General features: G+C 37.6%; 1 protein-coding gene across 5 annotated transcripts in view; it reads left to right on the top strand.

Moving 5' to 3' along the window:
• The window catches only part of cep162 (centrosomal protein 162), a 101,371-nt gene that overhangs the window by 18,775 nt on the left and 67,109 nt on the right, over positions 1-15,487 (top strand). For all 5 annotated transcript variants that reach the window (XM_059982347.1, XM_059982345.1, XM_059982346.1 and 2 more), the window contains 5 exons: positions 202-387; positions 5,967-6,048; positions 7,408-7,699; positions 11,798-12,020; positions 15,207-15,322. In XM_059982347.1, the coding sequence (XP_059838330.1) occupies positions 202-387; positions 5,967-6,048; positions 7,408-7,699; positions 11,798-12,020; positions 15,207-15,322 (899 nt within the window). The remainder of the gene's footprint in view (positions 1-201; positions 388-5,966; positions 6,049-7,407; positions 7,700-11,797; positions 12,021-15,206; positions 15,323-15,487) is intronic.

The following is a 15,487-nucleotide window of genomic DNA, read 5'->3' as shown; positions in this document are numbered from 1 at the left end:
GAAGTGCAAAGGCTTGTGTTCAAGTTAAAAATTAAGTCAATTTGTAGAGATTTTAGAAGTACTTAAGTTTAGGTAATTTTGTTGTTATACAATAATCCATGAAGCAGAGGTATCAAAATCATGTATCTTCTGTAGCCAGTACAAAGTTATTTCTACATCGTATTTTGTGAGTTTTTGCAATAATTGTTTCATGTTTTTCAGCTGTTTCCTTTGGGCAAACTAACAGTGATATTGAGGCCTTGCATCAAGAATATCATAAAATTGATCAGTCTCTGGAAAGTACAGGTGTGGGACATGAGTCATTAAATGAAGAACACATTAACTTTTCTCTAGATCTTCAGAGCCATGTTGAGGACTCAGCAAAGAATATTTCTACAGCTGAATCTGGTGAGCAGAAGATAGAATTTAAGTTCTAATGTTTTCTTTCAAAATAAGTATTCATTGAGTTGATCAATGTAATAAATAAGACTATAAGAAGTAGGAAGGTGAGTAGGCCATTCAAGCCTGCTCTGCCATTTAACAGGAACATTACTGACATGCACTTTCATGCCCTTTCCCCATTACTTTTGATTTTCTCAATGGTTAGAAATTTAGCTATCTAAGAACTAAACCTGGATACTGTGTCCTTAGCTCTCCATACCAAGTAATTCCAAAGACTTGTAACCCTCTTAGCAGATCTACCACAGTACACATTCCTGCACTATCCTTTTAAGTCTCTCGAAATCCAAAAATCCATTGAAATCAATTTTGAAAGAACTCAGTAACTGAATCAGAATCAAATTCAGGATCAGGTTTATTATCACTGACATATTTTGTGAAATATGTTGTTTTGCAGCAGCACTACAGTGCAATACATTAAAAAAAAATACCCCTCCTACACTCTCCCCCCCCCCCCCCCCCCACCCCTCACTCACCCTCCTGCAATACTCCATTATTATAGAGGGATCAAAAAGCAGGTTGCTGGAAGAACACAGCAGGTCAAGCTGAATCTGTGGAGTGAATGAAGCAAAAGATGTAAGTAAACGTTCCAGGTTGAATTCCTGCATCAGGACTGATGATTGCACTTTTTTGCCTTCATAGCTGCTGCGTTACTTGCTGAGTTGTTTTGAGCATTCTGTTTTTTGGTCCAGATTTTGGTTTGTTTCAGTAACTCCTGTAAGTGGAATACAATGTTTTCCCAGTACTTAATGGTCCTAAGTGCTGGAAAAATAAAATAATCCAAAGTAATTTGAATCTGGCATCCATATGGCTGGCAACTTGATCCTTTTGTAGCATTCACATTAATCGTTGATATAGACAATATGTCTAACAAATAGCTGTATAAAGAAATGAGCAGAGTTCCCTTGACTCATTTTCTGGACAAAACATCCCTACAGATCTATACAACTCCTATTGGGACTATTCTGAAGAAGAGCCTCAGTGGTGTGGTAGAAGTCAACAATTTAAACTACTTATCATCAAAGAATTTGCTCAACATCCTCTGTGCATCGCATCTCCTTCACTCAAGTCTATGTAGCTATCTTGCGGCAATTGTAGAGGTCAACAGGCACAAGGCACGTATTCTGCATTTTAATAAGCTTAAAAAGCACTGTGCCAAATTCTACTCTTGCGTATTAAATAAAACCTGAAAGTAAATAATATTAACTGTTACTTTATGTACAGTTACAATGCAAATTGATATGTCATTTATGATTAAAATCCTCAAAGAAAATCAAACAATTTCTAACCCTTTGTACATATGCACACATGACAAGGCTGTTTTACTACAGTAAATATTGACTATATTAAAACCTGTGTAGAGTAGTTGGAAAGGAAAAATGTTGACAGTGGAAATCACTGGGAAATAGGTAAGTTTTTGATATGTCACCTTTAATAAACCATTAGTTATCAGTTTATAGAAAATCCTGAACTGGAAATCAGTATGTCAAAATATTAATTCATAGTCAAAAATTATTTTTTAGTTAACTATAAAGATACCAATAAAGTTCAAGCAACACACACAAGATGCTGGTGGAATGCAGCAGGTGAGGCAGCATCTGTAGGGAGAAGCACCATCGATGTTTCGGGCCGAGACCCTTTGTCAGGACTAAATGAAAGGAAAAATAGTAAGAGATTATTGCTCACAATAAAGAAAGTTCTTCTTGGTTTAGATGTATCCAATATATCTAGAAGGCCTTTGACAAGGTGCCACACAAGGCTGCTACAAGAAGTAGATAGGCTACAGAAGGATTTAGACAGAAGAATGGGCAAAAAAATGACAAATAGAATACAGTGTCGTGAAGTGTATGTTCATGCACTTTGGCGGAAGAAATGAAAGAGTTGACTTTTTGAAATGTAGAGAAAATTTTTAAAAAACTGAGGCTCAAAGGCACATGGGAGTTCTTGTGCAGGATTCCATAAAGATTAATTTGCAGGTTGAGTTGGCGGTGAGGAAGGCAAATGCCATACCAGCATTCATTTCAAGAGGACTAAAATATAAAAGCAAGGATGTAATGTTGAGACTTTATAAAGCACTGGTGAGGCCACAGTTGAAGTATTGTAAGCAGTTTTGGTCCCTTACCTTACAAAGGATGTGCTGAATTTGAAGAGGGTTCAAAGGAAGTTCATGAAAATGATCCAGGATTGAATGTCTTGTCATATGAAGAGCGTTTGATGGCTCTGGGCCTATATTCACTGGAATTCAGAAGAATGAGGGGTGACCTCATTGAAACCTATCAAAAGGTGAAAGCCTTGATGGAGAGGATGGGGAGCAGACTCGATGGCTAAATGGCCTAATATGTCACCTGTTCTCCTTCTACTATATCTAGTTGTAGGAGCACACAACTTTTGTGCACTGATGCCATTCAGTTTAAGGTTTGATCATGAAAAGAAACACCACACTTTACAGTGTCCTCCATAAACCTTTGGGTAACTTTGTTCTCTTTTGTAGCACAAGATCCTTTAACATAGCATTGGAGAGAGATAGGAACAGACAAGTTAGGAAAGCGTTTAATTGGAGTAAGGGGAAACATGAGGCTATCAGGCAGGAGCTTGGAAGCAAAAATTGGGAACAGATGTTCTCGTGGAAATGTATGGAAGAAATGTGGCAAATGTTAAGGGGATTTTTGTGTGAAGTTCTGCATAGGTACTTTACAGTGAGACAGAAAGGATGGTAGGTTACAGGAACCATCGTGTACAAAGGATGTTGTAAATCTAGTCAAGAAGAAAAGAAGAGCTTACAAAAGGTCCAAAAAAAAAACTAGGTAATGATAGAGATCTAGAACATTATAAGGCTAGCAGGAGGGAGCTCAAGAAAGAAATTAGGGGAGCCAGAAGAGGCCATGAGAAGGCCTTGGTGGACAGGATTAAGGAAAACCCCAAGGCATTCTACAAGTATGTGAAGAGCAAGAGGATAAGACATGAGAGAATAGATCCAATCAAATGTGACAGTGGAAAAGTGTGTACGGAACCGGAGGAGATAGCAGAGGTACTTAATGAATACTTTGTTTCAGTATTCACTATGAAAAAGTATCTTAGCAATTGTAGGGATGACTTACAGCAGACTGAAAAGCTTGAGCATGTAGATATTAAGAAAGAGGATGTGCTGGAGCTTTTGGAAAGCAAGTTGGATAAGTCACAAGGACCGGACAAGATGTACCCCAGTCTACTGTGGGAGGTGAGGGAGGAGATTGCTGTGCCTCTGCCAATGATCTTTGCATCATCAATGGGGATGGGAGAGGTTCTGAAGGAATAGAGAGTTGCGGATGTTGTTCCATTCTTCAAGAAAGGGAGCAGAGATAACCCAGGAAATTATGGGCAGTGAGTCTTACTTCAGTGGTTGGTAAATTGATGAAGATCCTAAGAGTTAGGATTTATGAACATTTGGAGAGGTGTAATATGATTAGGAGTAGTCAGCATGGCTTTGTAAAAGGCAGGTCGTCCCCTGTGAGCCTGATTGAATTTTTTGAAGATGTGACTAAGCACAATGATGAAGGTTGAGCAGTAGATGTAATGTATATGTATTTTAGCAAGGCATTTGATAAGGTACCCCTTGCAAAGCTTATTGAGAAAGTAAGGAGGCATGGGATCCAAGGGGACATTGCTTTGTGGATCCAGAGTTGGCTTGCTCACAGAAGGGAAAGAGTGGTTGTAGACGGGTGATATTCTGCATGGAGGTCGGTGACCAGTGGTGTGCCTCAGGGATCTGTTCTGGGACTCCTACTCTAAATGATTTTTATAAATGACCTGGATGAGGAGGTGAAGGGATGGGATAGTAAATTTGCTGATGACACAATGGTTGGGGGTGTTGTGGATAGTGTGGAGGGCTGTCAGAGGTTACAGCGGGACATTGATAGGATGCAAAACTGGGCTGAAAAGTGGCAGGTGGAGTTTAACCCAGATAAGTGTGAGGTGGTTCATTTTGGTAGGTCAAATATGGCAAAAAATAGTATAAATGGTAAGACTCTTGGCAGTAGGGATCTTGGGGTCTGAGTCCATTGGACACTCAAAGCTGCTGCACAGGTTGATTCTGTGGTTAAGAAGGCATATGGTGCACTGACCTTCATCAATCGTGGGATTGAGTTTAAGAGTCGAGAGGTAATGTTGCAGCTATATAGGACCCTGGTCAGACCCCACTTGGAGTACTGTGCTCAGATTTGGTCACCTCACTACAGGAAGGATGTGGAAACCATAGAAAGGGTGCAGAGGAGATTTAGAAGAATGTTGGCTAGATTGGGAAGCATGCCTTCAGGTTGAGTTAACTTGACCTTTTTTCCTTGGAGTGACGGTGGATGAGAGGCGACCTGATAGAGGTGTATAAGATGATGAGAGGCATTGATCATGTGAATAGTCAGAAGCTTTTTCCCAGGGCTGAAATGACTAGTATGAGACGGCACAGTTTTAAGGTGCTTGGAAGTAGGTACAGAGGAGATGTCAGGGGTAAGTTTTTTGCGCAGAGAGTGGTGAGTGTGTGGAATGGATTGCTAGTGACAGTGGTGGAGGCGGATACGATAGGGTCTTTTAAGAGGCTCCTGGACAGGTACATCAGAGCTCAGAAAAATAGAGGGCTATGGGTAACCCCAGGTAATTTCTAAGGTAAGGACATGTTCGGCACAGCTTTGTGGGCTGAAAGGCCTGTATTGTGCTGTATGTTTTCTATGTTTCTATCCTTTGTAATACTTAAGTCTTTGACCAAACTTCTGTCTATGCAATTTACTATTGATTGTCTGCGATTAAGTTCAATAGGTACATTTAATATCAGAGAAATGTATACAATATACATCCTGAAATTCTTTTTAATTACATATAACGTAATTACATTTCAATAAAGTCCTTTGCACATTTTTGTATGATTTGTATAATACAGTACAGTGTGTACAGTATGGATGTTGCTATTTTTTGGTAATTAAAATAGTCTTCATCTCAACTGCTGACTTTGTTTCCTGTCTGTGTGTTGTTTATTATGTCCATATATGCATAAACATATGCTTTGGGAAGATTTACTGGAAAAAAAAACACCATTAGCATTCTAGATTCCCTACCTCCCCTTTTCCAATTCTGATGAAATATCTCAACCTGAAACATCAACTGTCCATTTTCCTCTCAGGATGTTGCCTGGCCTGCTGAGTTCCTCTAGTCTCTTGTGTGTTACTCTAGATTTCCCATGCCTCGAGTTGATATTGTGCAATCTGCTACTTTATTTCTTCCCTCGTCTAGAAGAAACGAATGGTATGGAGCTGATAAAATGTAATTGGCATATTAACTCAACTGTGCTTGCAATATTATGTTTAGTATGTTAATTTTGCCTTTTAGCGTGGGTCTTTAGAAATGAATTGCAGTCAAAATTAGTTGGCTTTCTCCAGGATTGTTAATATCTTAAAATATTTAAGTAATAGGTTGGTTCACTTGTTAGCACTCTCTCCACTGAGTCATTAAATAAAGTATTCAAGCTCTGCATTATTAAAATTGCACATTATTTTTTTTTTAAGATCTGCCTACAATAGAAGAACTAATGAAACCTATTAAAGCAGAAGCTCCATTTTCAAGAGGATTTGACTTGCATTCAGTAAGGTACCGATTTTTGTTATTTTTAATATAGATTTATCTGATTGGGCAGTATTGCGCACATGTTATGTCTGTGTTGTCTTCAGTATATCATATGGTGTTTCACTCTGAAATGTTGCACAACACAAAGCCTCTGAGAGCAGGTTCTGAAATGTTAGCGTTTTTTATTTTCATTTCAGTTCAGAGTGACTTTTCATTTTTATTAGTGCCTAGAAAAAAAAGGCATTCTTAATTATTGTTAACAAATAAGATGCATTGTCTTTCAGTTTATAATATAGAACTAATGAAACATCAGTGAAGGTTGAAGGGACAGTAAATGAAACAATGCTGGTATCATATTTGTTTTTTACTATGTTTTATCATACCAATTTAATACAACTTTTTATGTAATGCGTTCATTGGATGTTCATATTGCTAATAAAACTTATTTTATGATGTTTCCATAATCGCCTCCATACCTAGGAGGCCATTAAGAGGCAACACATGAGTGGGTTGGCGTTGTACAGAATAAGAATAGCAGATTTCCCTCAAGGATGTTGGGAACTAGATGAGTTTTTATGATAATTCAATAGTTTTGTGGTTGCCATTGCTATGATTTATGCTGCCAGACAAGATCCGTGCTTGTCACTGAGTCCAGAATTCTGGCTGCGAGTATTATAACTGAACCATTATGCTACTGTACTTCATTAGTAGTTTGCAAGGTTATTTCAAAATAATTCATTATTCAGCCATATTTTAGTGTTCTAGATCTACATATTGGCCTAATTTCATAGGACGGAGTGTTTACAAATCAGCCAGATTTAGATAACTAATAGTTTCATGGTCATGACTATTGATAATGCTTTTTGAACAGAATTAAAAACTCTTGCTACTACAGTGTGATTTACCGATATGCCACAGGGTTAGTAGTTCAGTAATTTAACCACTGAACAAGCATTTCCATTACTAGAAGAGACCTCTGTCATATAATTGATTTTCTTTTGAGTTCATTTAACACATTCATTTGTTTGTTAAATGTATACTGTTCCTTTTGTTATTCAAGGGCTTGAATCTAATGATTTGATTGACAACTGCCATTACCACAGCATGGGCCTGTTTTACTTCTCCAGAGTTCAGTTCTGGCAACAATAATAATAAGGGATTTTACAAATGCTAATAGATTACATACGCTTTTATAGCATTTTCATATTTTCCATATTAATGCTCTTTTTTATATTTCCATATTATAAAAGGTTTTTGTGAGTAAAATTTATTTTTCCTATAAGAGATCAGGAGCAAGTAATTTTACTTAATTTTTTGTTAGACATTTGCATCCAGATTGTGCAAATAAAATGTCATTATTTTCATCATCTCTTCCTTTTGTAGTACAAATACACAGCTGGAGAGTGATGTTGATAAAATATCCAGTAAACTGATGCTGAAGGATTCCAATAGTCGTGGTCTTTTTCAATCACAGTTTAACTCTAATAATTTATGTGAAATACATGAACCATACAAAGAATTATCTGAGAGATCATTAAAGGAAAATGCAAACCACTCGAGTAGAATTTCTGATGATGATATGGAAGCCTTAATTAATGACATTAAATATAATACTGCAATCAAACACAGTCTTTTGGCTTCACGTTCGCAAGTTGTCTCCCACCAAGATGATCAGGTACACGTTATTCAGTATAATGCAAACTTTTATATTGAACATATATATTTCGATATGGTCAGTAATATATTTGGATATTTTGTTTTTAACTTTCATTTTATTTCCCTCTTTTGTTTTCAGTTATGTGACATTTACTGATGATGCTAGAGAACAAAGTGTTTCCTTATTTTCATCCTGTAGTCTTCCCCATGCCAATTTTTCCCAAGACAGATGAAAGTTGATGTTGTCAGAATTTAATGTTTAACAATATACCTTAATGCTAATATCAATAAGTTTCAGATAATGCATTATAATATTTTAGCAAGTATCCTTGTGTGCTAGAAGTTGTATAATCCTTCATTTATTTTCTCTCTGGCAAAATGTATGTTTGCAAAAATTGCATTAATACTTTCGATATAATATGAAACTAACATTTGTAAGGATCCCTATGAAAGCACTTGTCCTTTCAGATTATTCTAAGCCCAGACTTGTTTTCTCATGCAATATTTGAAAACAAATACTTCATCAATAGACAGACCAACAGATACACTGAATCAAGATTCAGACCATACATCATATCCAAAATGTCAGATTTATTCAGCAATGGACTGATTTATTTGAAAGACAAAAAACATGTAATGTTTTAAATATACAGACCATTAGAGTTTTCAGTTTTGCAACAGGTAATTATTTGTTATGTAGTAGCTTCAAATTCAGTTTTATTTATCACACATACATTGAAGTATACAGTGAAATGAGTTGTTTACATTAACAAACAACATACCCTGTCCTGGGGGAAGTTTGTAAGTGTCACAGTATATTCCAGCATCAACCTAGCCTGCCCACAATATTCAGAACTACGGCAATGGAACAAGCCACTTACCTCCGTCCCACCCACCCATTCAGATGCAGATAGTCCTCCAAAAAATAAAGTAGCCCATATACCTTCTTAACTACCTGATATAATTGACTTGCTACCTTTTGATAGCACACTCACAGTGCTCAGCAGAACAATACAGACCACAATAAAGCCAAACTCAAGCGACGAAGCACAGCAAAACAAGTCTTGTTTGTCCCTCCACCTTCTCTCACGTGCACACAAACGGTCTACCAACCTCAGGACAGACTGTTTTCGGCTTCCAGCCTCTGGTGGACTTGAGCCTTCGACTTACCCAGTGTACTCAGAGAGATTTGTAGACTCGGGGCTCCAGCTATTGAGCCTCAACTTCCAAAATTCCAGTCGACCTTCAGGCTTCAAAGTAATGTATTGATGCCACAATGAGAAATCAGGTACCTGGATGAGGACACCGAATGCGAGGCGTTGAACCCTGGCCTCACTGATTCGCCTACATATATGGTCATTGACCCTCGTGTCTCCTGCCCATGTGGAACTCTAATCTTAGAATCTGACGGCGACTAGCTGACCGATAGGAGAGGGGTCATCTAGTCCTCGTTCTCACAGGCCTGTGGCCCAACATCCAACCTTTGATGTCTTTCGTCCTACATGCACATCATGACTGGCTTTTGAGCATAGAACACAGAAGTGTGAGCAGAAGACTAGACTACAGCCTGACCTCTATCACATGGATGCTAAACTGTCTCCTAACTCCACTCTCAGTTCTCAAAACCATCGCTATGAACCTGAAAGCAACTACAAAAACAACTTCATTGTTTTTTTTAAAGAAATCTTAATTGAGTCTACAGCTCTACCTTATCAACAACATTGCAAACACTTGAATCATGAACTGTATTGAAATGCAACTATTAAATGCAGTGGATTCCAGTTAATTCGGCCAGTACATTTTGGCCCACTTAAGCAGCTGCCCCAATGAGATGGTTTCATGGAAATAACTAAAAAGGTATAAAAAAAAGACAAACTTACCATTTACAGAACAAAATAAAATACTATCAATATTTTATTGATATCTGCCATAGTTGGATGCATCAGCAAGAGAGATGAGATGGAGTACAGGGGTACGGTGGGAAACTTAGTCTCATGGTGTGAGCAGAATCATCTGCAGCTTAATGTGAAAAAGACTAAGGAGCTGGTTGTGGACCTGAGGGGGGCTAAGGCACCGGTGACCACTGTTTCCATCCAAGGGGTCAGTGTGGACATGGTGGAAGATTACAAATACCTGGGGATACAAATTGACAATAAACTGGACTGGTCAAAGAACACTGAGGCTGTCTACAGGAAGGGTCAGAGCCGTCTCTACTTCCTGAGGAGACTGAGGTCCTGTAACATCTACTGGACAATGCTGAGGATATTCTACAAGTCTTGGTGGCCAGTGCGATCATGTTTGCTATTGTGTGCTGGGGCAGCAGGCTGAGGGTAGCTGACACCAACAGAATCAACAAACTCATTCATGAGGCCAGTGATGTTGTGGGGGTGGAACTGGACTCTCTGACGGTGGTGTCTGAAAAGAGGATGCTGTCCAAGTTGTATGCCATCTTGGACAATGTCTCCCATCCACTCCATAATGTACTGGTTAGGCACAGGAGTACATTCAGCCAGAGACTCATTCCACCAAGATGCAACACTGAGCGTTATAGGAAGTCATTCCTGCCTGTGGCCATCAAACTTTACAACTCCTCCCTTGGAGTGTCAGACACCCTGAGCCAATAGGCTGGTCCTGGACTTATTTCCATTTGGAATAATTTACTTATTATTATTTAATTATTTATGGTTTTATATTGCTATATTTCTACACTATTCTTGGTTGGTGTGCCTGTAACGAAACTGAATTTCCCTCGGGATCAATAAAGTCTGTTACAGTACAGTACTATATAGTTCCTAATAGTTATCAACAGAAGAATTCATCCACTGTACATTCAAGACGATTGTTGATACCTTGTTGAAGTAGTGAGATCCTTTCATTTTCCCCTCTTTCTGGTATCTCCAAGACTGAATGATTAAAATTGCAGTGAGCAAAGTAGTTGTGAATTGTTGTTCTGTTTATTTCTTGCCAGCTATCAGTGATAAAAATTACTAATTTTTAAACACAAGCACACACACCTGACACTGTTTAAAAACTGTTTGCTGTAAGCAAGATGTTCTCTCTAACAGATACACCAGTGCCCATGTCTGATGCTAGTTAGAAGCCGTTTGGCAACAGTCTCGGACCCCAACTAAGCAGCATATTGTCCCTAATAAATGATTGGAATCCTGGCTATGTTCTCAATTTTTGTTCTTTAAGTGTTATCCCAAAAAGCAGCTGTCCCAATTAACCAATGGCCTATTAACTGGACTCCACTATACTATCAAAGAAAGCAATAGATTATAATTCAGTCACTTAGAATTCTCCTCCATCATTACTTTTTGTTTTCTGCCACTTAGTTTTGAATCCAACATCAATTTTCATTTGCATCCTTTGCATTTTTAATTTTTTAGTCAGTTTGTAGAGTGGTCTTGTTAAATGCCTTGCTGAAATCAGCATGTTGGATCAGCTACCCTCATTAAACTCAAAAATTCAATATTTAGTTAAAATTGAACTTCCCTTAACAAATCCATGTGGACTGGAATTGGTTAAACTGTACCTTTCTAAGTAGTGATATATAACTCCAAAAATTTCTGTGAATCAAGTGCAGATAGTGATGTGTTTTTTCTAACGTTGTCATCTTCGGGAAATTATTGTTATAAATTTTTCTTTACAAGATGTAAAGTACCTGAGAAAGATTAGTTGCTTCCTAGTAGGCTTTAGCAGCAAACTAACAAAAATGTGTTAATATGAGGAACCAAGTACTTATAAATTAGTGATAACCATTATGAAAACTTACAAATGAAGTAAGGTTGGGTTTTATTAATGCTCAGAAGTAAAAAGAACTATCGCAACTATCTCTCTTATTGTTGAGAATAAAAAACAATTCCCCCATCATCTGTCACGAGACCCAAAAAATACCCAGTAATATGCAACAGAGATCTGTAATTTACAAAAACAGTATCTTTTCTGAAATTCTTTTATAATAGAAACCATTTAATACTGGGTCTTGCCATAATTGTTGTATTTTGTTTGAGTTGACTTTATAATATCGGTTATATTAATTATACACCACATATATGGCGAATGATAATGCATTTTTGTGATCTATTTATTTTCACCAATTGATATTGCTGTATAGATCCCTGCCAAGGCCAAAAGTCCTAAATTAAGAAATAAGAAGCACTTTGGTGGAAACTATGCATCTGTCAAAAGTTCAGGATATGGCAAAGTTAGTCCAATAAAGAAAGATCCCCTTGGTGCTGGTGAAAAACAAACCTCTTTGTCTCCAACAAAACAAACTGTATCAATTAGGGGTGTTAAAGCCAGATCCCCATCAGACCACAGAAAAGACAAACCAAAAGGTAAGATACATTTTCTTCTGGAAAAAGTATAGAGATGATATTTATTTTGAAATGTTGTCAATTGTGAGAGAGTGAAATGTGTTTTCCTCCTGGAGTCTGGGTGTTTATTGTTCACCTTAGTTATCTTTGAGATAAAAATCCACAGCTGCTTTGAGCAACTTCGATGAATGTGATAAAGATACTCCCAAACTATTATTATTTAGGGTCCATGAGGAATTTAATTCATAAATGAATATTGAAATATGAGTAAGTTTTAAAATACTTCAAAATATTCAGTGAACTAAATATTTATACAGAACAACCACCTCAAATCCAGCAATCAGTAAGCTGGTTCCACTGCTGGTTTGGACATAATTTTCCCCAGTTTCCCACATCGTCATGCCAAGCTGTTGCTATTGTTTTGGTGGCACCATTAGCCAAAGCAGCTGTTGGCACAGTCTAAAGGAGGCAAGTCATTGCTCTGTGTTATTCTGTCTTTACTGTGCATATTTGGCCCCAGTCATGTCTTCATTGAATTAAAGGAAGTGCTTCTTGTGGTGTAAAGTGCAAACACCAAACATTATCTGTACAAGATAAGGTGAAAGTTTTGAAAAAACTTGACAGTGGTGTGTCTGTAAAAAGCATATGTAACTTGTATAACTGGTTCTTTCACAGTTTATGATATAAAGGAACAAAAAGAAAAGTTGCTCCATTTCTTTGACAGTGAATCAATAAAATGTGCATAAGGAAATCAATGAAATGAAGATGTTCATGACTTGATAAAATTCTCTTAAAGTGGTTTAAAACTCAGTGTCAGTGAAGGTGTAGAACTGTTAGAAGAGATGGTGAAGGAAGAAGCAAAATTATTTCATGAAGAATTAGGACTGCATCATTCCTACAGAATCTAGGTTTCAGTACCTCCCTCTGCAAATGGATCCTTGACTTCCTAACCAGAAGACCACAATCTGTGTGGATTGGAAGTAACATCTCCAGCTCACTGACAATTAACACTGGTACTCCATAAGTATGCTCTCTACACCCATTACTGTGGCTAGGCATAGCTCGGACAGCATCTATAAATTTGCTGATGATACAACCGTTGTTGGCGGAATTTCAGATGGTGACAAAAGGGCAAGAGTGGTGTCGCAGCAACAATCTTGCACTCAATGTCAGCAAGACCAAAGAGCTGATTGTGGACCAGGAAGGGTAAGTTGAGGGAACACAAACTAATCCTCATGGATCAGAATTGGAGAGTGTGAGCAATTTCAAGTTCCTGGGTGTCAGTATCTCTGAGGATCTAACCTGGATGCAACATATTGATGCAGCTAAAAAGGAAGCAAGACTGAGGCTATATTCAGAAGGAGTTTGAGGAGATTTAGTTTGTCAACTAAAACACTCAATCTTCAACAAATGTACCATGGAGAGCATTCTGCATTCTGACATCTGGCGGGGCGGGGGGGGGGGGGGGTAGGGGGGCTGCTACTGCACAAAATCAAAACAAGTTGGACAAACTTGTAAAATTAGTCAGCTCTGTCAAGGGTACCAGCCTCCATCCAAAACATCTTCAAGGAGAGGTGACTTAGGAAAGTGGTGTCCATTATTAAGAGTTACCCAGGACATGCCCTCTTTATACAGTTACCATTGGGTAGGAAGTACTGAAGCCTGAAGGCACACACTCAACGATTCAGGAACAGCTTCTTCCCCTCTGCTGTCTGATTTCTAAATGGATATTGAATTCATGAACACTACCTCACTACTTTTTTATTTGTTATTTTGCACTACTTGTTTTTAACTATTTAATAGATATATATATATATACTTAATGTAACTCAGATTTTTCCTCTATTTATTTATCAATTATTTCATTGTACTGCTACCATAGAGTTAACAAATTTCACAACTTATGCCAGTGATATTAAATCTGAATCTGATTCTGATTTTGAGTGTGATTCAACATTTCAAGCAGCAACATGGCATAAAATTTTGTTCAGAGTGTGGTGAAAAATGGTCAGTAGACAAGGAAGCTGCTGCTGAGTTTGTTGATGAGTTTGCTAGGTTGCTTTCTGATGAAAATTTAAGTCTTGAGCAGGTCTACAATGCAGACAAAACTGCCTTATATTGGTGTGGTGCTCCAAGACGAACACTGACTACAGAGGATGCAGAATCACCAACAGGTTATAAAGCACCAAAAGATCATGACACTGTGTTGAGCTGTTCTAACACTGCAGGAACCCACTAATGTAAGTTGTTAGTGATTGGCAAATGTGTACATCCCAGAGCTATCAAAGGTATGAAGCAGTTTGCAGTAATTAACCGTGCCAAGGATAGATTACAACTGACATTACAATGATTTGAACATTGCTTTGTTCCAGAAGCAAGAACTCATTGTGACTTAATGAGGACAAAAATTGTAAGATAAAGCTGGTTTTAGATAACTGCATCCAAAAGCAGAACTCTTAGTAAAGAACAATGTTTATGATATCAATCTTCTACTTAACTATACATCATTAATTCAACCCCTGGAGAATGACATATTACACTCTTTGGAGGCCAAATATCACTGCTGGTTTATGAAGTGGCTGCTGAGTGGAGTTGACTGGCTGACCAGTACAGGGATTTGTGAAAGAATAGCTTTTTATTTGTCATTTCCTTTGTCTTTATTATCCAAGGTGAGAAGGTCATCAAGTGATTTAGAGGTGTTTATTTATTTAATTCTAACTTAACCCCCTGTGATTCAGCAAAATCACTAATCAGGCATTGCACAGACCCTAATCATTCCAGATTTCTGGTGGTCAACCTGGAGTTATAATTTTAGACACAGTGATTACTGGGATTAAGTTCCTTCCTTCATGTCATTAGAAAATGGCAAGTTTCATTGTTCCTGAAGGCCTAGTTAAGTATCAGCTGTTGACACAAATGAGTATCTTAATTTAAATTATTGGAAAATCTTTAAAGATTTTGATGTTTGTTGGATCTCCGACTGCTGAGGTGCTCGTTGAGAATAATCTTAGGGACATTGTATATGTTCTCAAAGTCATATCATTTGATTCAATGTTTTGTTTTCAATCTGCTCATGCTCACCTTTGTTAGGTTAGTCATTTCTTGTGATTGACTTCTTTTTCATCCTCAGATCTTAAGTCATATCTTTTATGCTGAAACAATCACAGAACATAATTTGTACTTTATTTTTCTCCCTTTCTCAAATAGGACAGTTATTTACAACACAGATAATCAGATCAGAAAAGCAAAAATCTCCTGAAAATAATCTTGAAAATCCAACTTTTACTTCAGTGAAGCCATCCTCTGCAGTACTTCAACAACAGGTGAACAGTAGGCCAAACAATGCAAAACTACCTTGTGGCCATGCAATAGAACAGATAAAGTAATATGCTTTTAGTTTAAAGTTGAGAAAAAGTAAAGAGGAATGGGTAGAGGTGGGTTCAATCCCATTGTTTAAAAGGCACTTAGGTAGGTACATGGAACGGAAA

This window comes from Hypanus sabinus, chromosome 10, assembly GCF_030144855.1.
Source record: "Hypanus sabinus isolate sHypSab1 chromosome 10, sHypSab1.hap1, whole genome shotgun sequence".
Lineage (NCBI taxonomy): Eukaryota > Metazoa > Chordata > Chondrichthyes > Myliobatiformes > Dasyatidae > Hypanus > Hypanus sabinus.
Note: the sequence above shows the minus strand (reverse complement) of the source record. Positions and strands in the feature narration are given on the sequence as shown.